The 21,205-nt window shown below is 42.9% G+C and overlaps 1 protein-coding gene across 9 annotated transcripts in view; it reads left to right on the forward strand.

Annotated features, from left to right (window-relative positions):
• The window catches only part of ATG7 (autophagy related 7), a 274,952-nt gene that overhangs the window by 140,109 nt on the left and 113,638 nt on the right, over nt 1-21,205 (forward strand). For 5 of the 9 annotated variants that reach the window (XM_044933625.2, XM_006077455.4, XM_025272101.3 and 2 more), the window contains exon 17: nt 9,795-9,917. In XM_044933625.2, coding sequence (XP_044789560.1) covers nt 9,795-9,917 — 123 coding nt within the window. Of the gene's footprint in view, nt 1-4,043; nt 4,227-9,794; nt 9,918-11,641; nt 12,457-20,200; nt 21,118-21,205 lie in introns of those variants that run through there. The other 4 variants (XM_044933623.2, XM_044933624.2, XM_006077459.4 and 1 more) reach the window with 3 other exon arrangements.

Genomic DNA, 21,205 nt, shown 5'->3' on the forward strand with positions numbered 1-21,205 from the left:
CATTGTTGAAATTTGAAAGCTATTTAACATTTTGATTTAAAATCTCCCATATCCTCTAAATTACCATTGTACCCATTTTAGATTTGGATTCCTAAGAAAAATGGACACTATACAGTGACATTAGGAAAAGAACAAGAGACTTATCTGTAGTGTGTTTTTGACATGCCAGGTACTATCCTGATTAATGCTATTGCCGGGGTCCAGCCACAGTGGAGTCAGGGGTTTCGAAGGGGAGATGGCTTCGGTGATCAGGAAACAATAGATCAATTAAGCGTTAATTAAAGATATGAAGAGTGGTTAAATAAGGATAGCTCAGTGAGGAAATTCAGTGGAGAAAAGAGGCTGAATAATTCAGCCAGAAGGTGAGAGAAAGAACAACATGGGGAGACCAAGCTTCGGTGAACAAGGCCCGTACTTTATTTTCCAAAGTAGTTTTTATACCTTAAGTTATGCATAGAAGATAATGGGGGAAGGGATAGAGTCATGCAGTAAGCCAGGCTTTCTTCCTGCAAACTTATCATATGCAAAAGTTTAGGTGATTTGCATCATCTTCTGGCCCGGAGGCCTGTTAACATTTTAAGACCCTTTCTTCAGAAAACTTATTTTTCTCTAAAGGTGATTAGTCAGGCACCACCCTCCAAAAGCATTAGATAAAGTTGCATTCCTATAGGGCAAAGGTGTGGTGGGCTATAACAAGAAAAAGAATTAACTCAAGGGTCCAAGGTTACAAACATTAAAGCTACTACTTACACCAATTATATTAATCAATACACTGCCAGGGACACAGTAGGTAAGGGATATGGAAACTTAGCAGCAAACATTGGCCCAACAAGTGAAAAACCCTTCACCAATGCAATTTCTAATCAATCTTTTAACTGCTCAAAGGAATCTGTATTTAGACAGTTTAGAACATCTCATGCCTCTCATGGTTGGAACGCTGTGAACGATCACATGTGGCCGGAATAACCTTCAGAGGAGTTTGTAGGTTAAAACACGCTTATCACGCCCAGCAACTTTATCAACTGGAGCTGTAAGCTAACTCTTTTTTCAGAGAGAGGTAGTGGGGGACAGCCCCCCGTAAAGTCAGAGGTGTAGGTGAGCACAAAGCAGAAAGTAGGCAGACTCTGGTTTTGGGGGTAGATGCTCGAGAATTTCCAGGGGGACTCCTGAGGCTCCATCCCGCCTTTGCATATGCCAAGCCTCCTTCCTCATGACCTTTGCCACGGGCGGAGTTCCTCACACTGGCTCCCGGCAACTCTAGTTTTTGACATACTGGTATGTTTTCTAAACTTTGTTTCTATTTTTATTTACATTATGAAATTAGATCAGTTTACAGGAAACAACTAGTTAACCTTAAAATCTCATTTCAGACTTTTTTATCTTTTCGGACTCACTTTTTAAAAATTTTTATACGTTTTTGAAAGGTTATACTCTATTTGCAATTATTGCAAAATGTTGGCTGTATCTCCCATGTTGTACAATATGTCCTTGTAACCTGTCTTGTACTGAATCGTTTGTACTTCTCACTCTTGCACCCATAAATCATCCCCTGCTATTATGTATCTTGAACTCAGAACTGTCCTCCTTTTTAAAGTTTTGACATTGTAAAGCCTGTGTCTAAACAGAGGAAGTTAACAGCAACTGATTTAGTTAAGATGATAGCTGCATTTCCATAGGAAGCTGTTTGCTTATCCATTATCTGGTTTATATCACTGACATATACAGAAATAGAAACAAAGTTACCAACCATCTAGTTGATATTTAAAAATGATCAGCTCCCTATTACCAAGACAGTGAGGCAGAGTGTTTTCTTCAATCCCCATGGCAGTTCAGCGTGCCACGGAGAGCAGCATGGCCTTGTTGTTCGGTTGTGTCCGACTCTTGGTGACCCCACTGACTGTAGCCCATCAGGCTCCTCTGTCCATGAGATTTCCCAGCAAGAATACTGGGGTGGGTTGCCGTAGTTAAGTAAGGAAAATTGTGTCCATCAGGAAAGGATCCATATCTTTAAAGGAGTTATTATTTCTCTACTTAGCAAACTCTCCTAGTATCTTTAGAAAGTGAAAGAGTGAAGTAGCTCAGTCATGTCTGACTCTTAGTGACCCCATGGACTACAGCCCACCAGGCCCTCTGTCCATGGGATTTTCCAGGCAAGAGTACTGGAGTGGGGTGCCATTGCCTTCTCCGTTAACAGCGGCTAGGCATATTATATTTACTTGGAGCTGGTATACTTTGTGACAGCCTCAGTGCCCTCGGACACGGCGTGCTTGGCCAGCTCCCCAGGTAGCAGCAAGCGCACGGCGGTCTGGATCTCCCTCGATGTGATAGTCAAGCGCTTGTTGTAATGCGCCACGCCAGGCACGATGCCTCGCAAGTGATGCGCTCGAAAATGTCATTGACAAAGGAGTTCATGATGCCCATGGCCTTGGAGGAGATGCCAGTGTCCAGATGGACTTGCTTCAGCGCCTTGTACACACGTACACGGAGTAGCTCTCCTTGTGGCTGTGCTTGTGCTTCTTGCCGTCCTTCTTCTGGGCGTTGGTCACAGCTTTTTTAGAGCCCTTTTTAGGGGCAGGAGCAGATTTAGCCAGTTCAGGCAGTCTATAATGACAACACCTAACAACACAGAAAGATCTTGAAAAAAAACTTTAGAATTTTTAGAATACTTATAACCTTCTTATACTTATAACCTTATATAACCTTTTAGAATACTTATAAACTTATAATCTTTAGAATACTTATAACCTTTAGAATACTTATAACCTAGTATCTTTAGAATACTTATAACCTTCCAAAATGTAATGTGTATAAGACCACATATTATATAATTTACTTAAGAGGTATTATATGTTTTATGTTTTATGACAGGTTGCAGTGCTCAAATTCATCGTGATACTTTTTTTCCTCTTTTTTTTTTGATAATTTAAAACACATTTTTTTCTGCTTTAAGATTGAGCTGTTTGTGGAGGAGGAAAAAAATCCTCCTACATTTTATAAGCTGCTTATACTCGTAACACAGATTAACTTCCCAGCACATAAAGGGAATACTGGAAAACTCTTGCATGATTAAATATGCCCCTGGAGGGTTAAGTTTTTCCACATATTTTTCAAGCCAGAGCTATTAATAATGTTTCAGCATCAAACTTTCTGTACATCCTGATTATGGGGAAGGCCTTCACTCATTCTACCCTGGCCATTCGTTTTTTCCACTTCGTCCAGATTTGTAGCACTACAAAATTATCTGTGGAAACACAGGCTTGAAATCTCCAGGTTTAATTAAGGTCCAACAAAGAGTCATCTCTGGAGTTACTCCAGATTTTTTTTTTTATCAAAGTTTTTGTCCATTTTTCATTCCCATGTCTTTTTTTTTTTTTTTTTTTTTTGCCTTACTGGAAACCTGGCACAAAGAAGCTGCTTAATGAGTTGAATAGTTCACTCAGAAATAAGTGATCACTGGATAGACCTAGAGATGATCATACTAAGTGAAGGGAGACAGAGAAAAACAAATATCATATGATATTGCGTATATGTGGAATCTAAAAAAGATACAAATGAACTTATTTACAAAATAGACTTCCACAGACAGAGAAGACTTATGATTAACAGAGAAAACTTATGATTATGGTAACGGGGGTATGGATAAATTAGAAGTTTGAGATTAACATGCATGAGCTACTATATATAAAATAGATGACCAACAAGGACCTATTGTATATAGCTCAGGGAATTCCACTCAGTATTCTATAATAAGCTATAAGCAAAAATAATCTGAAGAATAGATACGTATGAACCACTCACTCTGCTGTACATCTGAAACTAACACAACATTATAAATGAACTATATGCCAATTAAAAAATAAAAAATAGCGATATTAATGTCATCTCTCTTAAAAAAAAATGGGATGGTCACTAAACACAGAGCTCTTGGCATTTTGAAAAGGGTCACCTAATTTCTATGCACATTTTTCCTGAGATAACATTCTGGTTTGTAAGGAATCTCGTAATTACTGAGGAATTCAGTTATTAAATGCTTTTTTATCCAGGCATTGGGTTGTCAGATTAATTTCCTGTGGCTAATCGGCCAAAGACTGCACTTTGTTGATGCCTTGGCATGTAAGAGTCACCCCCTGCTCCTCCAGCTCTCCAGGATTCCTCTTCTCCGTGCCTCCCGCCTGCAGGTCTGTGCTCAACAACCTCAGATCCCTTCATGACTACTCACTCCTGTTGTTCAGTCGTGTCCAACTCTTTGCGACCCCACGGACTGCAGCAAGCCAGGCTTCCTTGTCCTTCACCATTTCCCAGAGTTTGCTGAAACTCATCTCCATTAAATTGGTGTCGCCATCCAACCATCTCATCCTCTGTCACCCCCTTCTCCTCCTGCCCTCAATCTTTGCCAGTATCAGGGAGTTTTTTAATGAGTCGGCTCTTCTCATCAGGTGGCCAAAGTATTGGAGCTTCAGCTTCGGCATCAGTCCTTCCAGTGAATTTTCAGGGTTGATTTCCTATAGGATTGACTGGTTTGATCTCCTTGTTGTCCAAGAGACTCTCAAGAGTCTTCTCAAGCACCACTGTTCAAAAGTATCAGTTCTTCAGTACTCAACCTTCTTTAGGTTCAACTCTCACATCTATACATGACTACTGGAAAAACTACAGCTTTGACTATATAAACTTTTGTCGGCAAAGTGATGTCTCTGCTTTTTAATATGCTGTCTAGGTTTGTCATAGCTTTCCTTCCAAGAAGCAACTGTCTTTTATTTACTCACTAGCGCCTCAAATTATTTGACCCTTTCTGGCCAGTCCCCAAGCTTTGATGGATTGTTTATTTATCTTTCTTTTTGTTATTTATCTTTCTCCCCAAACTCAAATTTTTGTCCCAAATGGGGGTTTTAGGTTGTCAGCACTTTTGTGCACCACTAACCACCTGCCCCTCTCCCATTCTCCACCCTGCTGTCCCAGACCATCACTACCCTCCTCCAGCTCCATGGCCCACCACATCCCCTTCTCTGGCAGCAGATGACCTCACCGCCTGACCCCAGAGCTGACTGGCCCTCCCTGGGCCTTACTGTCCAGACCCTAGAGCTCCCCAGCACCCAGCTCCCTGTTCTTCTTAACTTAGCACTGCGGCCACTTCCCTGGTCCCTACCTACACACTTGCTGTGCCCACGAGGAGCCACTGCTCCCCTCCAGTTCCAACTTCCTCATTAGGACATTAGAGTTCTTCATCCTTTTCTTTTAAGACCTTTCTCTGGCACCAAAGGAAAAAAAATTTTTTTTTGAGATTTATGATATTATATGAATAGGTAATATGTGCACATGGTTTAAAGCACTCAAGTCGTGTAAAAGATTATACAAAGGCAACTACTTGTCATCAGGCATGTGGGTGTGTGTGTGTCTGTTCTTCCAGGGATACTATATGCAAAAACAAGCCCCTGCATATGTGCATTTCCCTTGCTTCCTCTCCGCCACCTTTATTTTAAAAGCATCAGTACTAAATTCATGGTCTGGATATTGCTTTTTAATGCATCTCTGTCTTGGAAGTCAGTTGATATCAGTACTGTAGAAATGCCTCATTCTTTTAATGCATCCTGATTATGTCTTTGACCGTAAATGTACTGCAGTTTAGTTAGTCAGCACCTTTAAAGGGGTGGTTATTTCAAATCTTTTGTTGTTGCAAATGGTGTTCCTGTGAGTATCCTTGCACATCAGCCTTTGTGCCCATGCAAGTGAAATATTGGAGAAGGAAATAGCAACCCACTGTAGTATTCTTGGTTGGAAAATCTCATGCACAGAGAAGGCTGGCGGGCTACAGTCCATGGAGCCGAAAAGAGTCGGACACGACTGAGCGACTGACCAACGACAAGCAGGATTTAAGTGGGGATGGGGTGGGCATGCCACTGAAGAGTCAACATGCTCATCGTCAGATTTTCTTTAAAATATTCACCTTGTAAAAGAAAAAATAGCTGAATATTGAAAGGTTGTTGCTGAACCAAGAAAAACGCCGGGATACTTGGGCTCCAGAGGAGAACTCAGTCCGGGGCCAGTGACGAGACTTGATTGCTCAGAGCTTTTGTGTAATAATGTTTTAACTGAAAGTATGAAAGAGATAGAGAAAGCTTCTGACACAGACATCAGAAGGGGGCAGAAGGAGTGCCCCCTGCTAGTCTTTAGAAAGATGTTATATAGCTACTAGCAGTCTGCTAATTAGAGAAAGGAAATGTCTCAGAACTTAGAGAATGGCACAGGCCCCTCACCCACAGCATGCATTTTGAGGTAACATGGGCACAAGGTGAGTTGTCACGGGCCATAAAATGATTGACATGAATCTTGAAGAAAGGTAGGTTTCCAAGCAAATACAGTCTTATTAACATATCTTAAGAGAAGATTTGCATGAGTAAAACATACTGGTTTGTTTGCATACTGGTTTGCAACCTACTTGAAGACAGAGTCTAGGGTAAATACATAGTTTGTTAACATAGCTTAAGACAAACATATCCATAAGAAAAATATATTGGTTAGCTCAAGGTTTGAGAATAGTTAAGTTCAGGTGGAACCAGGTGTCGTCATGGCAACACAGAATTTGAAAAGAAACGTCTCTTTAAATTTGTATAGAGAAGGGGAAAATATAACACTAGTAGTTTGTTTCCTCCTACCGCTTAAGAGAGAAAACATGTCTGACGCTTGCAGCCTGTCTCCTCCATTTGGAGACCCCTGGCCTTTCTGCCTGTTACCCTCTCAGTATTAAAGAATATTGTAAGGGGGGAGGGGATCACAAGTCCGCAAGCCTTAACAACAGCAAAGATTCTTTGACAAGTCTTTGAAGTGGAATTGCTGGATTGAAGGACTTCTACATTTTCATTTCTGCATGGAGACATTTTTTTAAAATTCTTTTCTCTCTATTTTGTGTCATTGCTTTTCCAACCTTTCCGTTCATGTGTTGATTTCCGGGATGTATCATCAGTGTCTGCTGTGTATCTGAAGCAGTCGTCTCTTTATTTACTCTGAGTTTTGAGAGAATTTCCAAGGCCTTCTGGTTCACCGTGTGCCTTCTGTAATTCACAGTGATCATTGAATTCCTAAGTGTGCTAATCACTTTTAAGCAGTCATGTTCTTATATTGTTCTCCTCAAAAAGACTACCGATCTCGTATCTTTTGATATTTTTTAAAATTAGCTAATTCCTTTGCTTTTGGCAAAGGGTCTCTGTGGCTTTGTGTGAGCTTTCACTAGCTGCCGCGAATGGGGGTTTCTTGTTGTGCCGGCTGCTCTTGCTGCAGAGGCTCCAGGGCACAAGGGCTCAGCAGTTGGGGCGTGCAGGTTCACAGCTGTGGTCCACAGGCCTAGCTGCTCTGTGTCATGTGGAGCCTTCTTGGACTAGGGATCAAACCCTTGTCCCCTGCACTGGCAGGCAGGTTTTTATCTACTAAGTTACCAGGGAAGTCCCTCTTTTGATCTTTTGATCAAAGGACAATGTATATATGAAAAAGTGCTTGATAGTTTTTCACCAGGTGTATCTTTGTAACCAGAACCCAGATAAAAGAGAAAAAGTTACCAGCACCTCAGACCCTCCTCTGTGCCCTATTCCAGTTCCAGTCCCTCACTGCACAACCACACTGGTGACTTCTAACAGCACAGGTTCATTTTTTAAAAACTTCACAGTGTTGTAATCCTGCAGTGTACACTGCTCTCCCTTCTTTTGTCTAACGTAGTTTGTGAGAATCATCTATGTTGTTGCTTGTAGCTGTCGTACATTTGCATGTCTGTGTTATTCCATTGCATGAATAAGCCACAGTTTGTTAATTCAGCCTACTGTTGATGGACACTGGAGTAGTTCCTTGTTGGGGCTGTCGTGAATGGTGCTGCTGTGGACGCTTTTGTTCTGGTCTTCTGATGCACCTCTGTGCACATTTTTTTGTTTGTTGGTTTTGTTCAGTCGCTCAGTCATGTCCGACTCTTTGCGACCCCATGGGCACACCAGGCTTCCCTGTCCTTCACCATCTCCTAGAGCTTGCTCAAACTCATGTCCATTGAGTCAGTGATGCCATCCAACCATCTCATCCTCTGTCGTCCCCTTCCCCTCCCTCCTTCAATCTTTCCCAGCATCAGGGTCTTTTCCAATGAGTCAGCTCTTCGCATCAGGTGGCCAAAGTATCGGAGCTTCAGCTTCAGCATCAGTCCTTCCAATGAATATTCAGGACTGATTTCCTTTAGGATGGACTGGTTTGATCTTGCAGTCCAAGGGACTCTCAAGAGTCTTCTTCAATGCTGCAGTTCAAAAGCACTGATTCTTCAGCACTCAGCCTTCTTTAAGAATCTCTTGGTCACAGGGCATATAAATATTAAACGCCTAAGGTGGTTATTTTGTCTTCCCATGAGAACAGTGGTTGTTCCATACTCCTGTGAGTACTTGGTGTTTTCCGTCTTGTTCATCTTAGCTGCTCTGGTAGCTATAAAGTAGCCGTTCATTGTGGTTTTTACCTGTCACTTGTAATGTTGAGCAACTTTTCATATGTTTATTGGCTGTTTGGGCAACTTTTTTGTGATATGCCTGATGAAATTCATTTTTACATTAAAAAAATCATTTTTAATGCATTTGACTAACTGGTGGGTCTCATTTCCCACCTTTTGTCCCTTCCTTTCCCTTTATTCTTAAAAAATTTTTTTCTTGGCTCTTCTTTTGCCTATAGTTTTGTTTGTTTGTTCCTGTATTAATTTATTTTTAATTGGAGGATAATTGCTTTGCAGCGTTGTGTTTCTGCCATACAGCAGCGTGAACCTGCTATAAATATACACGTGCCGCCTGCCTCTTGAGCCTCCCTCTCAGCAGCAGCCTCGCCCGCCCCTCTGGGCCATCGCAGAGTGCAGCTGACCTTTCTGTGTCGCGCCGCAGCTCCCCTCTGGCCGTCTCTGTCACACATGGTAGTGGATATAGGCCAGTGCTGCGCTCTCCATTTGCCCCACCCTCGCCTTCCCCTGCTGCGTCCCTCAGTCCAGTCTTGACGTCTGTGTCTCTATTCCTGCCCTGCAAATAGGGTCGTCAGTGCCATTTTTCTCGATTTCATGGATATGCATTAATATACAGCATTTGTTTTTCCTCTTTCTCACTTACTGTACTCTGTATAACAAGCTCTAGGTTCATCCACCCGATTCCAACTGACTCAAATTCATACCTTTTTATGGCTAGTATTCCATGGTATATATGTACCACAATTTCTTTATCCATTCATCTGTCAATACACAAGGAAATAATTGCCTATTACTTTTCTCCTAAAAAGTGAACTTTAGAATCAGCAACCTCTACTCTTCTAGAATTTTTAGTGAATTTGCATGTAACTTATTTTGTCTGAGAAATACTGTCATCTGAATTGGAAGATAGTATTGTCGTTCTAAGAAAAGGAAAATGATAAATACTAAACCCTCACAGTTTTTTGCCTAACAGATTGATTTTTCCCATATTTAATTTTTAATTCTTGTTTTAGTTCCATTTTTTGACAGGTGATTATTAGAAGTAAAAATCTTTTAATTTTAATATGCATTTAAATCCTACCTCCCCCTTAACATATATCTAATATACTTCCATGGTGGCTCAGACAGTAAAGAATCCACATGCAATGCGGGAGACCCCAGTTCAATCCCTGGGTCAGGAAGATTTCCTGGAGAAGGGAATGGCTACTCACTCCAGTATTCTTGCTTGGAGAATTCCATGGACAGAGGAGCCTGGAGGGCCGTAGTCCATGGGGTAAAAAGAGTCGGACATGACCGAGTGACTTAACACTTTCACTCATAAATGTCTTTACAGGTTCTTGATCAGTATGAACGAGAAGGATTTAATTTCCTGGCGAAGGTGTTTAATTCTTCACATTCCTTCTTAGAGGACTTGACCGGTCTTACATTGCTGCATCAAGAGACCCAGGCTGCTGAGGTAAGACTTAAGACAAAGATCTTGTTCAGAAGACAGATGTGTCTAAAACCTGTTTGATATTCAGATTTACAGAAAAGGAAGGAAGTGGTTAATTATGAATGTTTTCCTTAGAACTAAATTGCTAAGTCAGTCTGCTGGTGGTGAGTAAACGAGCCTTTTGCAGTTGCTGGATGCTGCTGTGTGCAGGTTGTTGTGTGGTGGGTGCCAAATGCACAAAACTGCTGATGAAGAAACTGCGGGCTATTGATTTCCAAGCATCCAGGTTCTTTCTATGGGGCAGCATGCCTGTGGCCAATGCAGAGTTGGCTGTGATGTCCATACATCAAAATGCAAGTCAGGGAAGACACTGGACTCTGGCCATGTTCAGCAAGAACACGCCTGGTTTTTATTTCACAAGCGAATCCGTCCTCTTGGGCCGCTGAAGCCCACCATGAGGTTGCCTTCTCAGTTACAACCTAAGAGAGTTTTGTTTTGCTTGCCATTTAGAATATTTTGCAAATCTTAATTTCCTGGGTTGCTACAGTCATGGTTTGTTTGTTTTTTAAAGACTGGGATTACAGGGTGGATGATCATTTTGCTTTTCCAAATGCTCGTTGTTCTCAGAAAATAGTATGCTGCGTATGTGTGGCACTGCCTGGTCACTTGGCAAAACAGTTCTTCAAGGTGGATGCTTAGTCGCTCAGTCGCGTCCGACTCTGCGAGCCCATAGACTGTAGCCCGCCAGGCTCCTCTGTCCATGGGATCTTCCTGACACAGAGATCGAACCCAGGTCTCTTGCATTGCAGGGGAATTCTTTACCGTCTGAGCTACCAGGGAATCCCTCAAGATGGATGAATGAGATTAAATCAACACATCCCCCCGACTCAGCCCTCTCCCACAGTAACCTGGGTAAAGAAGCTCTTAGGAAAACGTGGCCTGTCATAGCATTTCCTCAAGTAACATAAGAAACGCTTGGGTGCCTATGTCCTTTGGGAGTAGGACATTTGCAGAGTTACCATCAGCCCCTAGTCCTGCTCATTGATTACCGTCTGGGGTTGTGTATCCTCACTACTGGGGGAGGCCCCAGGGGTCAGTGAATGGTGGGCCAGCCCAACACTGGACTAGCTAGTGGTGAAGACTGCTGTTTATAAGAGTGGACCTATCACCGAGTGTAGGAATACCACACAGAAATACCCAAATGAAATCTCTCGAAGCTCTCAGCAGATGGAAGTAAGCGTTTTCACCTCACCATGAGGCGTGATGGCACTTCTCTAGTGCTTGTCGTGGAACTGAGGGCGATTCTTCTTCATCTTGCCCTGCTGTCCTCTGGGCGTCCAGCAGATGCAGTCTTCCACTTGGGACCTGTGATCAGGCCCCCACAGAGTCTCTTAGCCTCATTCTCAGCAGATGACTGGCGTCTCTCATCATTAAGAGATGGTGAGATTTTCCCCAGCACTGTGATTGGCTTCCCAGAGAAGGTTCGGAATGTTAGGTTGACCAAGGCTGCACTTCGTCTCCTGAGCCGGGCTGATGGTGAGGGACTAGTGGCATTTGACTAGTTGGCGGGGGAATTTTTCCACCCACCTAGAAATAATTCACATACTTCTCTTTGGTTGCCTAGAAGAATTGCAACTTGATATCGACCCCATCGCTGGCGCCTACCATGTTTCACTCTTTAGAAACAGACCGGATGCTAGGATAAAGGGTATATTCGTTGATCAAACCTGGCTTGTTTTGCGTTTTAGTTGGTCAAACATCAGTTGCCTTTTCGAAGACCCAGAAGGAGAAGGAGCGGTTTAAGAAAGCAACAGCAGAGAGATGGTAGGGCAGGAAGGGGAAGTGACCTCATCCACAGGCTGAGTTTTCTTTCTGAAGTTTTCCTCCAGTAAAGTACATTTATAGTTTTGCAGTCATGGCCACACATAGGTTTTAGATTAGAGATGGTAAACTGGTTGGCCTGTGACCAGATATGGCTTACACGTGTGTTTTGTTTGGCCTCCCATGTGTTAAATTCTGAATGAAGCCAACATTTTAAAAATTATGAGTTTTACATAAAAATGTGAGTTTTCCCATTTCCAACTTCTTTGAAAGATCCGATCTGGCAACCCCAGGCCAGCATTCCTTAATAGTGATAGTTAGCTGGAGCCAAAAAGCCAATTTTATAGATTAAATAATGTGCTTGATACAAGGTTTTAAAGGCATAAAAAGACTGCGTGGGAAGGAAACCTTCATTCTACACCTGTCCCTCACCACCCGGTTCCCTTCGTGGAGACGAACACTGCTGTTGCTTTCTGGCCCGAAAGATATTCTTAGGTGATGGTGCTCTGTTTTGAAGATGCTTTTCAGTTGATGACTCTTACTGGTATTGGAGTTTGCAACCCCTATCTTAGAAAAGGGTTATTCTTTTTCTTCAAAAACTTGAAATAGGACTATGTTTTTCAAAAAAGAATGCTTACCAGCAGACCTCCTGGCAGCAAAAATCATTGTCTTGCCTATGTTGTTCTACTTGACTGTGAAAAAGGTGTGTGTGAATAAATATGAATATCAAAAGATATCCACATACCCACGTAAAGGCCGTGTGCTGATTTGCACAGTTGACTCTCAGTACATTTACAGATATTCAGTAATAAAGACACAAACTTCTGCATCCCATATGGAAAAGTCCCAACTTGTTTTAGCAATGCAATGAAAGAAAGTGAAGTCACTCAGTCGTGTCCGACTCTTTGTGACCCCATGGACTGTAGCCTACCAGGCTCCTCCATCCCTGGGATTTTCCAGGCAAGAGTACTGGAATGGATTGCCATTTCCTTCTCCAGGGGATCTTCCCGACCCAGGGATTGAACCCAGGGTCTCCCACATTGCAGGCAGATGCTTTACCCTCTGAGCCACCAGGGAAGCCATGCAATGAAGAATGCCCAGTTAATTCTCTTCTTGGACTCACTGGTTTCATTCATCAACATCGCAGTTGCAAAAGATTCAACCAGATAATTGTATGTGACAGTATCATTTTATACATGGTTTATAAAATATTTGTACAAATGCTAGTTTTGCAAAAAAAGAAAGCCTTTACTGAACATCTTTTGAAAACTCACTAGCAGGGCAGTGTGCTCGTAACCGAATACAAAACTTAGTGAGATGAGCTCACAATGTGCACAGCAGAGACGCGACTACTGAACTCGAGTGTCAGCAAAAACGCCTTCGACATTTGCATATTAGGTGCTGAGAAAACTGTTACTCCTGCCTGGAGGAGTAACTATGTCAACAAAAAGCTTTCCTTGGAAGGGACCGGATTTTCCAGTTAGTTGGGATAGCATAAGTAGGCTGTCTCTGAAAAGATTTGGGCAGGGAAAGCGTGGGGGAGTGCAACAGGAGAGGGGGGCCAGGGTGTCCTTGGAATAAAGGTCTCAGAGGCCAGAGTCTAAAATATGTTACTCAGATCTTGAGCATTTAGTTGGAGTTACCTGATATCAGAGACTGTTTGTTTACTTCTGTTTGGCTACACGGGGTCTGTGATACTTCGCACAGGCTTTCTCTAGTTGTGGTGAGGGGGGCTATTCTTCGTTGCGGTGCGCAGGCTTCTCACTATGGTGGCCTCTCTTGTTGCTGAGCACAGGCTCTAGGGCACGCGGGCTTCAATAGTTGCGGCTCCCAGGCTCTAGAGCACAGACTCAGTGGCTGTGGCACGCGGTCTTAGCTGCCCCATGGCCTGTGGGCTCTTCCCGAATCAGGGATTGAACCTGTGTCTCCTGCTTTGGCAGATGGATTCTTTACCACTGAGCCACCAGGGAAGCCCCGAATGCACTTTTCAAAACTAGCTTCATTGACGTACAAGTCACGCAGCGTGGAGTTCGCCCCCTCAGCATGCCCGGTTCATTGCCTTTTACATGCACAGTCCTGCTACCGTCACTGTCGAGCTCAGTACCTTTCATCCCCACAAAAAGGAGCTTTGTGCCCACTGAGCTGTCACTCCTCACTGCCGCCTCCTCCTTCCTTCCAGTCCTGGTGACCACTAACCTCCCTTTTGTCTCTGTGGATTTTCCTGTCCTGGATATGTCACGTGTTGTTGCTGTTCAGTCACTCAGTCGTGTCTGTCTCTGCAATCCCACGGACTGCAGCACATCAGGCTTCCCTGTCCATCACCATCTCCCGGAGCTTGCTCAAACTCATGTCCATTGACTCAGTGATACTATCCAACCATCTCATCCTCTGCTGCCCCCTTCTCCATTTGCTTTCAATTTCTTCTATCATCAAGGTCTTTTCCAATGAGCTGGATCTTCATGTCACGTGACCAAAGTATTATAGCTTCAGCATCAGTCCTTTCAATGAATATTCAGGGTTGATTTCCTTTAGGATGGACTGGTTTGATATCCTTGCAGTCCAAGGGACTCTCAAGAGTCTTCTCCAACACCACAGTTCAAAAGCAGATGAGGCTTGATCGCTCAGAGCTTTTGTGTAATAAAGTTTTATTAAAGTATAAAAGAGATAGAAAACACTTCTGACGTATAGACATCAGAAGCAGGCAGAAAGAGTGCCCCCCCTGCTAGCCTTTAGCAGGATGTTACATACCTACTGGCAGGCTGCTAATTAGAGAAAGGAAGTGTCTCAAAACTCAGTGACACCAGGCCTCTCACCCGCAGCATGGATTTTGAGATAACATGGGCACAAGGTGAGTCATCCCGGACCATAAAATGATTCATATATATCTTGTATATCTTGGAGACAGGCGGATTTCCAAGGAATAACATAGTCTCATTAACATGGCTTAAGAGAACATTTGCATGAGTAAAACATACTGGTTTGTTGAATAAAACATACTGGTTTGTTGAATAAAACAGACTGGTTTGTCAAGTCGGTTCTGAGTCTTAGGCAAACCAATCTAAGGTAAATACATGGACAGGGAGGCCTGGCATGCTGCAGTCCATGGGCTTCCAAAGAGTCAGACGTGACTGAGCGACTGAACTGACTGAAGGAAGTACATAGTTCATTAACATAGCTTAAAAAAAACATTTCCATAAGAAAAATGCATTGGTTAGCTCAAGGTTTGAGAAAAGTTAAGTTCAGGTAGAACCAGGTGTCATCATGGCAACACAGAATTTTAAAAGAAACCTCCTTTTAATTTTGTATAGAAAAGGGAGAAAAATCTTGATATTTGTAGTTTGTTTCCTCCTGCCGCTTAAGAGAGATTTTTTTAAAATGTCTGATATTTGCAGCCTATTTCCTTCATTTGGGGGCCCCTAGGCATCCTGCCTGTTACCCTCTCATTACATGACAACTGGAAAAACCAACTTTGACTATACAGACCTTTGTCAACAAAGTCATGTGTCTGCTTTTTAACACACTGTCTAGGTTGGTCATAGCTTTTCTTCCAAGGAGCAAGTATCTTTTAATTTCATGGCTGCAGTCACCATCCACAGTGATTTTGTAGACCAAGGAAATAAAGTCTGTCACTGCTTCCACTTTTCCCCTCTCCTATTTACCGCAAAGTGATGGGACTGGATGCCATGATCTTAGCTTTTTTAGTGTTGAATTTTAAGCCAGCTTTTTCACTCTGCTCTTTGACCTTCATCAAGAGGCTGAATGAGCTTCTGCTGTGGCTCAGACAGTAAAGAGTGTGCCTGCAATGTGGGAGACCCAGGTTCGATCCCTGGGTCTGGAAGATCCCCTGGAGAAGGAAATAGCAACCCACTCCAGTATTCCTGCATAGAAAATCCCATGGATGGAGGAGCCTGGCAGGGTACAGTCCCTGGAGTCTCAAAGAATTGGACACGACTGAGCGACTTCACTTTCAAGAGCCTGAAACCAAAGTTAAGGCCTTTGTGTCTGATGTCTGTTACTTAGCATGATGTTTTCTAGGTTCATCCATTTTGTAGCAGGGTAATTCCTTTCAGTTTAAAGAAAGAAAATGTTTCATTGTTATTAAACTTTTTTGTCTCCCTTAACATCTGTGGTCTGTCTCCCCAGATATGGCCCCTTTATGAAGGAGGAATGCAAAACTGATCCCACTAGAGATTATAGATCCCTGTATTTTCATTGAAAGGGGCACAGAGAGAATGGGTTGAGAGAGAGATTCAAGACAGAATCTACCATGTTTAGTGAGATTGACCCATGGAGTTTTTTGCACTCACCTCCCTCCCGTCATCGAGTATCCAAAAATGATGGCCTTTGTACTAGTTTAATGATAGTGCTGTTGAGAGGAATAGACAGATCGCCAGGTTGGGTCTGTTGGAAGAGGGGTGAGGAGCAAGGTGCAAAAAGGGGGCTGGCAGTTGGGGGAGGGGGTGCCAGAGTCACAGGTCAGTTTATCTTGGGCTGTGATGATTTTGAGGTAGTGGAATAAATGAGTGAAAATAACTAGATGGTATTAGAGACAGGGTGGAGATACAGCTTGGAGAAAAAGAATAGAACTGGTAGCTTGGTTTAGCAGATAAAGTCCTCCTGTTTCATTTAGTACAGTGAAGAGAAGCTATAGACCAAGGATGCAGTAAAAATACTTACATGAAAAATATGTGGTGATGAATTAATTTTATCTCAAGTTGTAGATTGAAAAATTTAAAACACCCACCTCATAAATTTTTCATAAGGAAAGGGTCTTAGGCAGAGATTGCTAGATTCTTTGTAGCCAGTTTAGCTCTTGGTAAGTACACTCTGGGAGGCCCCACTTAGCTTTTTACCCTCTTAAAATGTTGCTCTCTGAACAGGGAATTTTGCACAGAGTTCTGACCTTTACTTTCAAGACCCTGTTGAGAATGGTCTCGCATATTTAAAGATGGACCCCAGTCCCCCATGGCTCCTAGCTGATTGTTTATCCCAGTTGGAACCAGAGGAAATGACCCTAAAGTTGATGAAACACAAGACATCCAAGTCACGGAGCCCTTGACATGCTCACCACATACTCTTTAAATTGCTGAGCTTGTTGTAAAAAGGCCGAGTCTAATCAAACTTGTGAATGACTTAGCCATCTTTTCATAAAATTTGCTGTGACTTTCCTTCTTAGGGTTATTTTTCATCAAGTATCAGTTCACATGTACTGCTTTAGTTCCAACTGAGAGTTCAACATTGTGCTGTGGGAAATGCCAAATAAGTTTCAAACTCTATCTAACCAGAGAGAGAAAACACTGATTTATAGGAGTTAATAAAACAAGCTATATTGGTATATGCTTGAGATGTTCAAATTCCAAAATTCCATAACCCAACTTGCCTGAAATAGTTCATTCTCATTTTTGAAAGTTGGCAAGTTTCATGATTCCAACATTAATTTTAGGCTACATTTTACTTGGCTTCCCTGGTGACTCAGATGGTAAAGAATCTGCCCACAATACAAGAGATCTGAGTTTGATCCCTGGGTTGGGAAAATCCCCAGGAGGGGAAAATGGCAACCCTCTCCAGTATTCTTGCCTGGAGAATCCCATGAACAGAGGAGCCTGGCAGGCTACAGTCCATGGGGTCGCAGAGAGTCAGACACAACTGAGAGACTAACACACGCACGCACGCACGCACGTTTTACTTGATGCTGTGTCATACAGTTATTTTTTAAGATTGCAATTATGGCACTCCTTTAAAAGAACTGTGTTTTTGCTAAGCACTACTTTCTTTCTGCAGAATTAGGGATTAATGAATGATCATTTAAACAGTAAGTTTAGCACACCAGCTATATACCATAAGATGTAAAAATCATAAATTTTTTTTTTTTTTTTTTAATTTTGATGACTGGCAATGAACAGGCCTGGGCCGATGGGCTGATTCTGAATTAAAACTCAGATTCTGACTCATCCACTACAGAATCCAGAATTCTAGAAAATAAAATGCCCATTTCTCCCATAGCTGGAGAGTCATATGAAAGACATTGTAGTCATGTGATACGACTTCATTGGCATGACAGTTTACTATTCAGCAAAGTAAATAGCACAGTTAACAAGTGTTTCTGCTGGGCCTTCTGCACTGACACAGTTTTTGGCCTCTCCCCCTCACAGCTGGTTTTGATTTGGTTCCCGTGGAATATTTTTGTTTTGTTTTGTTTTGTATTTAACAACAGTCAGATATTTATGTACAGCTTCATCAAGAGCCTCCGATGACAAATATGCCTTTGGAGGCTAGTAGAAGCTGTGGGAAACCCCCGTGTCAGCACTTAAACCTGTTTCCAGTGGAGGGAAATGGCCCTGGGGACTGACCTAACCCGCTCGCGAAGCAGCGTCTCTTCTCCCAAGCCTTCTGCTAGCCCACTTCCAACCTGCACTGGCCCATCCTGACTCCGTACCCTGCGTCGATTTTTCCTTATGAAGCAGTCCCTCGAGGCTCAGCTTTGGCCTTCTTTCCTAAGTGAGAGGGGAAAGGCAGAGACAGCAGGCAGAAAGCCATCTAATTCTTAGACTGGAAACTGGAGCCTGGCTTTTGAAATAAGGCTTGGCAGTATCCCTTCAGAATTCACTTCATAAAATGAGCCCCTTTTATTTGCTGTCAGAGTTATCTACATGGACCTGAGATGTTTAAATAAGCTGGTATTAGGGACGAGCCAGTTGGAAGATGGACCGTGAACCTCGGGCACACTTCCACACCCTTTAGTAGAGGCGTCTTGGATGGCACAACCCACTTGGAGGTCTGTGGGGGAGAGAGGGGAAGAGCCATAAATGCTAAAAGCAGAGTTCAAACAGCTGATAATAAGAACTAGAACATGGACACTGCATCCTCCTTAAATTTTAGTCCCTGTTCTGCTAGTGTTCTTGTGAGGACTTGAGTCAACAGTTGGTGCATCGATTACATCACTTAAATTAAGGAGATTGGAAGAAATGTGAAATCCTTTATAGCTCCAGTAATTCAGTAATTTTGATTCAATGTTCTGGTGTGACTGAGAAGTACAAAGATGGCCAGTTTTTATATCAGAATGTCTTCAAACGTGTCCGTGTGATTCCTTCTCATACAGTGTATCAGTGTCCTCTGGCATCTCTCATATCGGGCTGCCATTGCTAGAAACAATTCTGAGACTTAGATCTCCCTTTAATCTTAAATGACTTCTCATACTTTGTATTGGTTGGTGTGTGTGTCACCATGTATATAAATCCTAAAAGGTGCAATCCAACCGAATAACTTACCTCCTTTTCCAGACTTAGGTATCCAGGACTTTTGGCTTCATCATAAACTCAGACCTCCCCTCATTACAATTGAGTATGTTTATAAAACATGCCCAACTCACTACGTGTTCATATAACTTCCAAAGACAGATTCGCCAGATCCCCTTGTTTTAAGTAACAGCAGCATCCTTAGAATGTTAAATGTGTACTATCTGAGGAGTCTGTTTAAAACTTGGCCATATTGCACAGTAACACTCCCGGAGTGTATGAAGGCCTGAACCTGGCCTGGTCAGAAGGCCTGAATTCATGGCCCAGCTCCGAGCAATGGCCACAACTGCTCTGTTCACTCGTGTGGCAGGGCAGGGCCATGTGCAGTGGCCCCCTGTGAGACCTTGGGTCATTTGCTTCACTGAGCTTCCTTTTCCTTATTTGTTGAATGGGATCAGTAATCTCTACTCTGCACAATTAACTGTGAGCATTGAATAAAAAAGCACCTAACAAAGGATAGTACAGATTAATTGGGAATTGGGCTCCATGAAAATTAGCAACTTTGTACTTCAAAGGACACTATCAAGAAAGGAAAAGAATTAGAGAATAAAGGTGTTGTTTTTTTTTTTGAAATTCATTTTTCTGATTAGAAACCAATATCCAGAATATTTATATAGGGAATTCTTATAACTCAATAACAAAAAATCAGTAATCCAATTTAAAAGTGGCCAGTGGATTTAAGGCAGCCTTCCCTGGTAGCTCAGATGGTAAAGCGTCTGCCTACAATGTGGGAGACCCAGGTTCGATCCTGGGTTGGGAAGATCCCCTGGAGAAGGAAATGGCAACCCACTCCAGTATTCATGCCTGGAAAAATCCCACGGACCGAGGAGCCTGGTGGGCTACAGTCCATGGGGTTGCAAAGAGTCGGACATGACTGAGTGACTTCAATGGATTTAAACTGACCTTTTTTTGAAGATATACGGATGTCCAATTAGTCCATTAAAAAAAAGATGCTTGGCATCATTAACCGTCAGAAAAATGCAGATCAAAGCCACTGTGAGATACCACTGCAGGCCCACTAAGATGACTATAAGAGATGAGAGTAAGAAGTGTTGGCGGGTACAGAGAAATTGGAACCCTCACACACTGTTGCTCGGAGTGTAAAATGGTGCAGTCACTCTGGAAAGCAGTCTGGCAGTTCCTCAAAAAGTTAAATAGAGTTACCATATGGCTCTGTTCTTCCCCTTTTAGGTGTATAAACAAGAGAAATGAAAACTACTGTTCACACAGAAACTCGTACACACACGTTTATAACAGCATTCTTTACCATAATCGCCAGAAGGCAGGAACCACCCACAAGCCCCGCACCTGGTGAGCGGACCAGTCAAATGCGGATGTGATGCTTGGAATCATAGTGGAGTATTATTTGGTGATAAAAAAGAAAGGCGCATGTTATAACGTGGATGAAGGATGAACCTTGCAATCCTCATGCTGCGTGAAGGAGGCCAGTCACAAAAGGCCACCTGTTACAGTATTTCATTGGTATGAAATGTCCAGGATTGAACAGTCCATAGAGTCAGAGCAGATTAGGCTTTGCTGGGAAGTGGGGTGTGTGTGGAGACTTCGGGGGAAATGAAGAGTGACTGCTTCTGGGTAAGGGTTTCTTTCTGATTAGTGTTCCCTTCTTGGATCGTGATAATGATTGCACCTTGTGAATGTGCTAAAACCTTTGAATAATTCACATTAACGGGTGAATTGTGTGGCATGTAAATTTTTTCTCCATTAAATATTTTTGAAGAGAAAGCAAGCGCATGGCCCCAAGGCACATGCTTGGCGCTCCCCGGCTTCTGTCTCCTCTCTCTGTCTGGGTCCTGGTGGTTGTGGGGATTTTCTGTTTGTGACAACGAGCCCATTGTAAGAGTGAACTTGGTGTAGATGTGACAACGACTTCTTCCATTCTTACTCTGCCTTCGTTTTCAAAGCCGTGGTCTCTGCACACCTCATTCAACTCTTTCTCCTGCCACCGGGAGCCAGTAAATACTTTGTTGAGTTGCCATTGTTCAGTTGCTGAGTTGTGTCTGACTCTTTGCGAACCCATGAACTGCAGCACGCCAGGCTTCCCTGTCCTTCACTGTCTCCCTGGGTTTGCTTTAACTGCCGTTCAGCCATCTCATCCTCTGTCACCTCCTCCTCCTGCCCTCAGTCTTTCCCAGCATCAGGGTCTTTGCCAGTGAGTCGGGTCTTTGCCAGTGAGTC

The sequence above is a fragment of the Bubalus bubalis genome, chromosome 21, assembly GCF_019923935.1.
Source record: "Bubalus bubalis isolate 160015118507 breed Murrah chromosome 21, NDDB_SH_1, whole genome shotgun sequence".
NCBI classification, from domain to species: domain Eukaryota; kingdom Metazoa; phylum Chordata; class Mammalia; order Artiodactyla; family Bovidae; genus Bubalus; species Bubalus bubalis.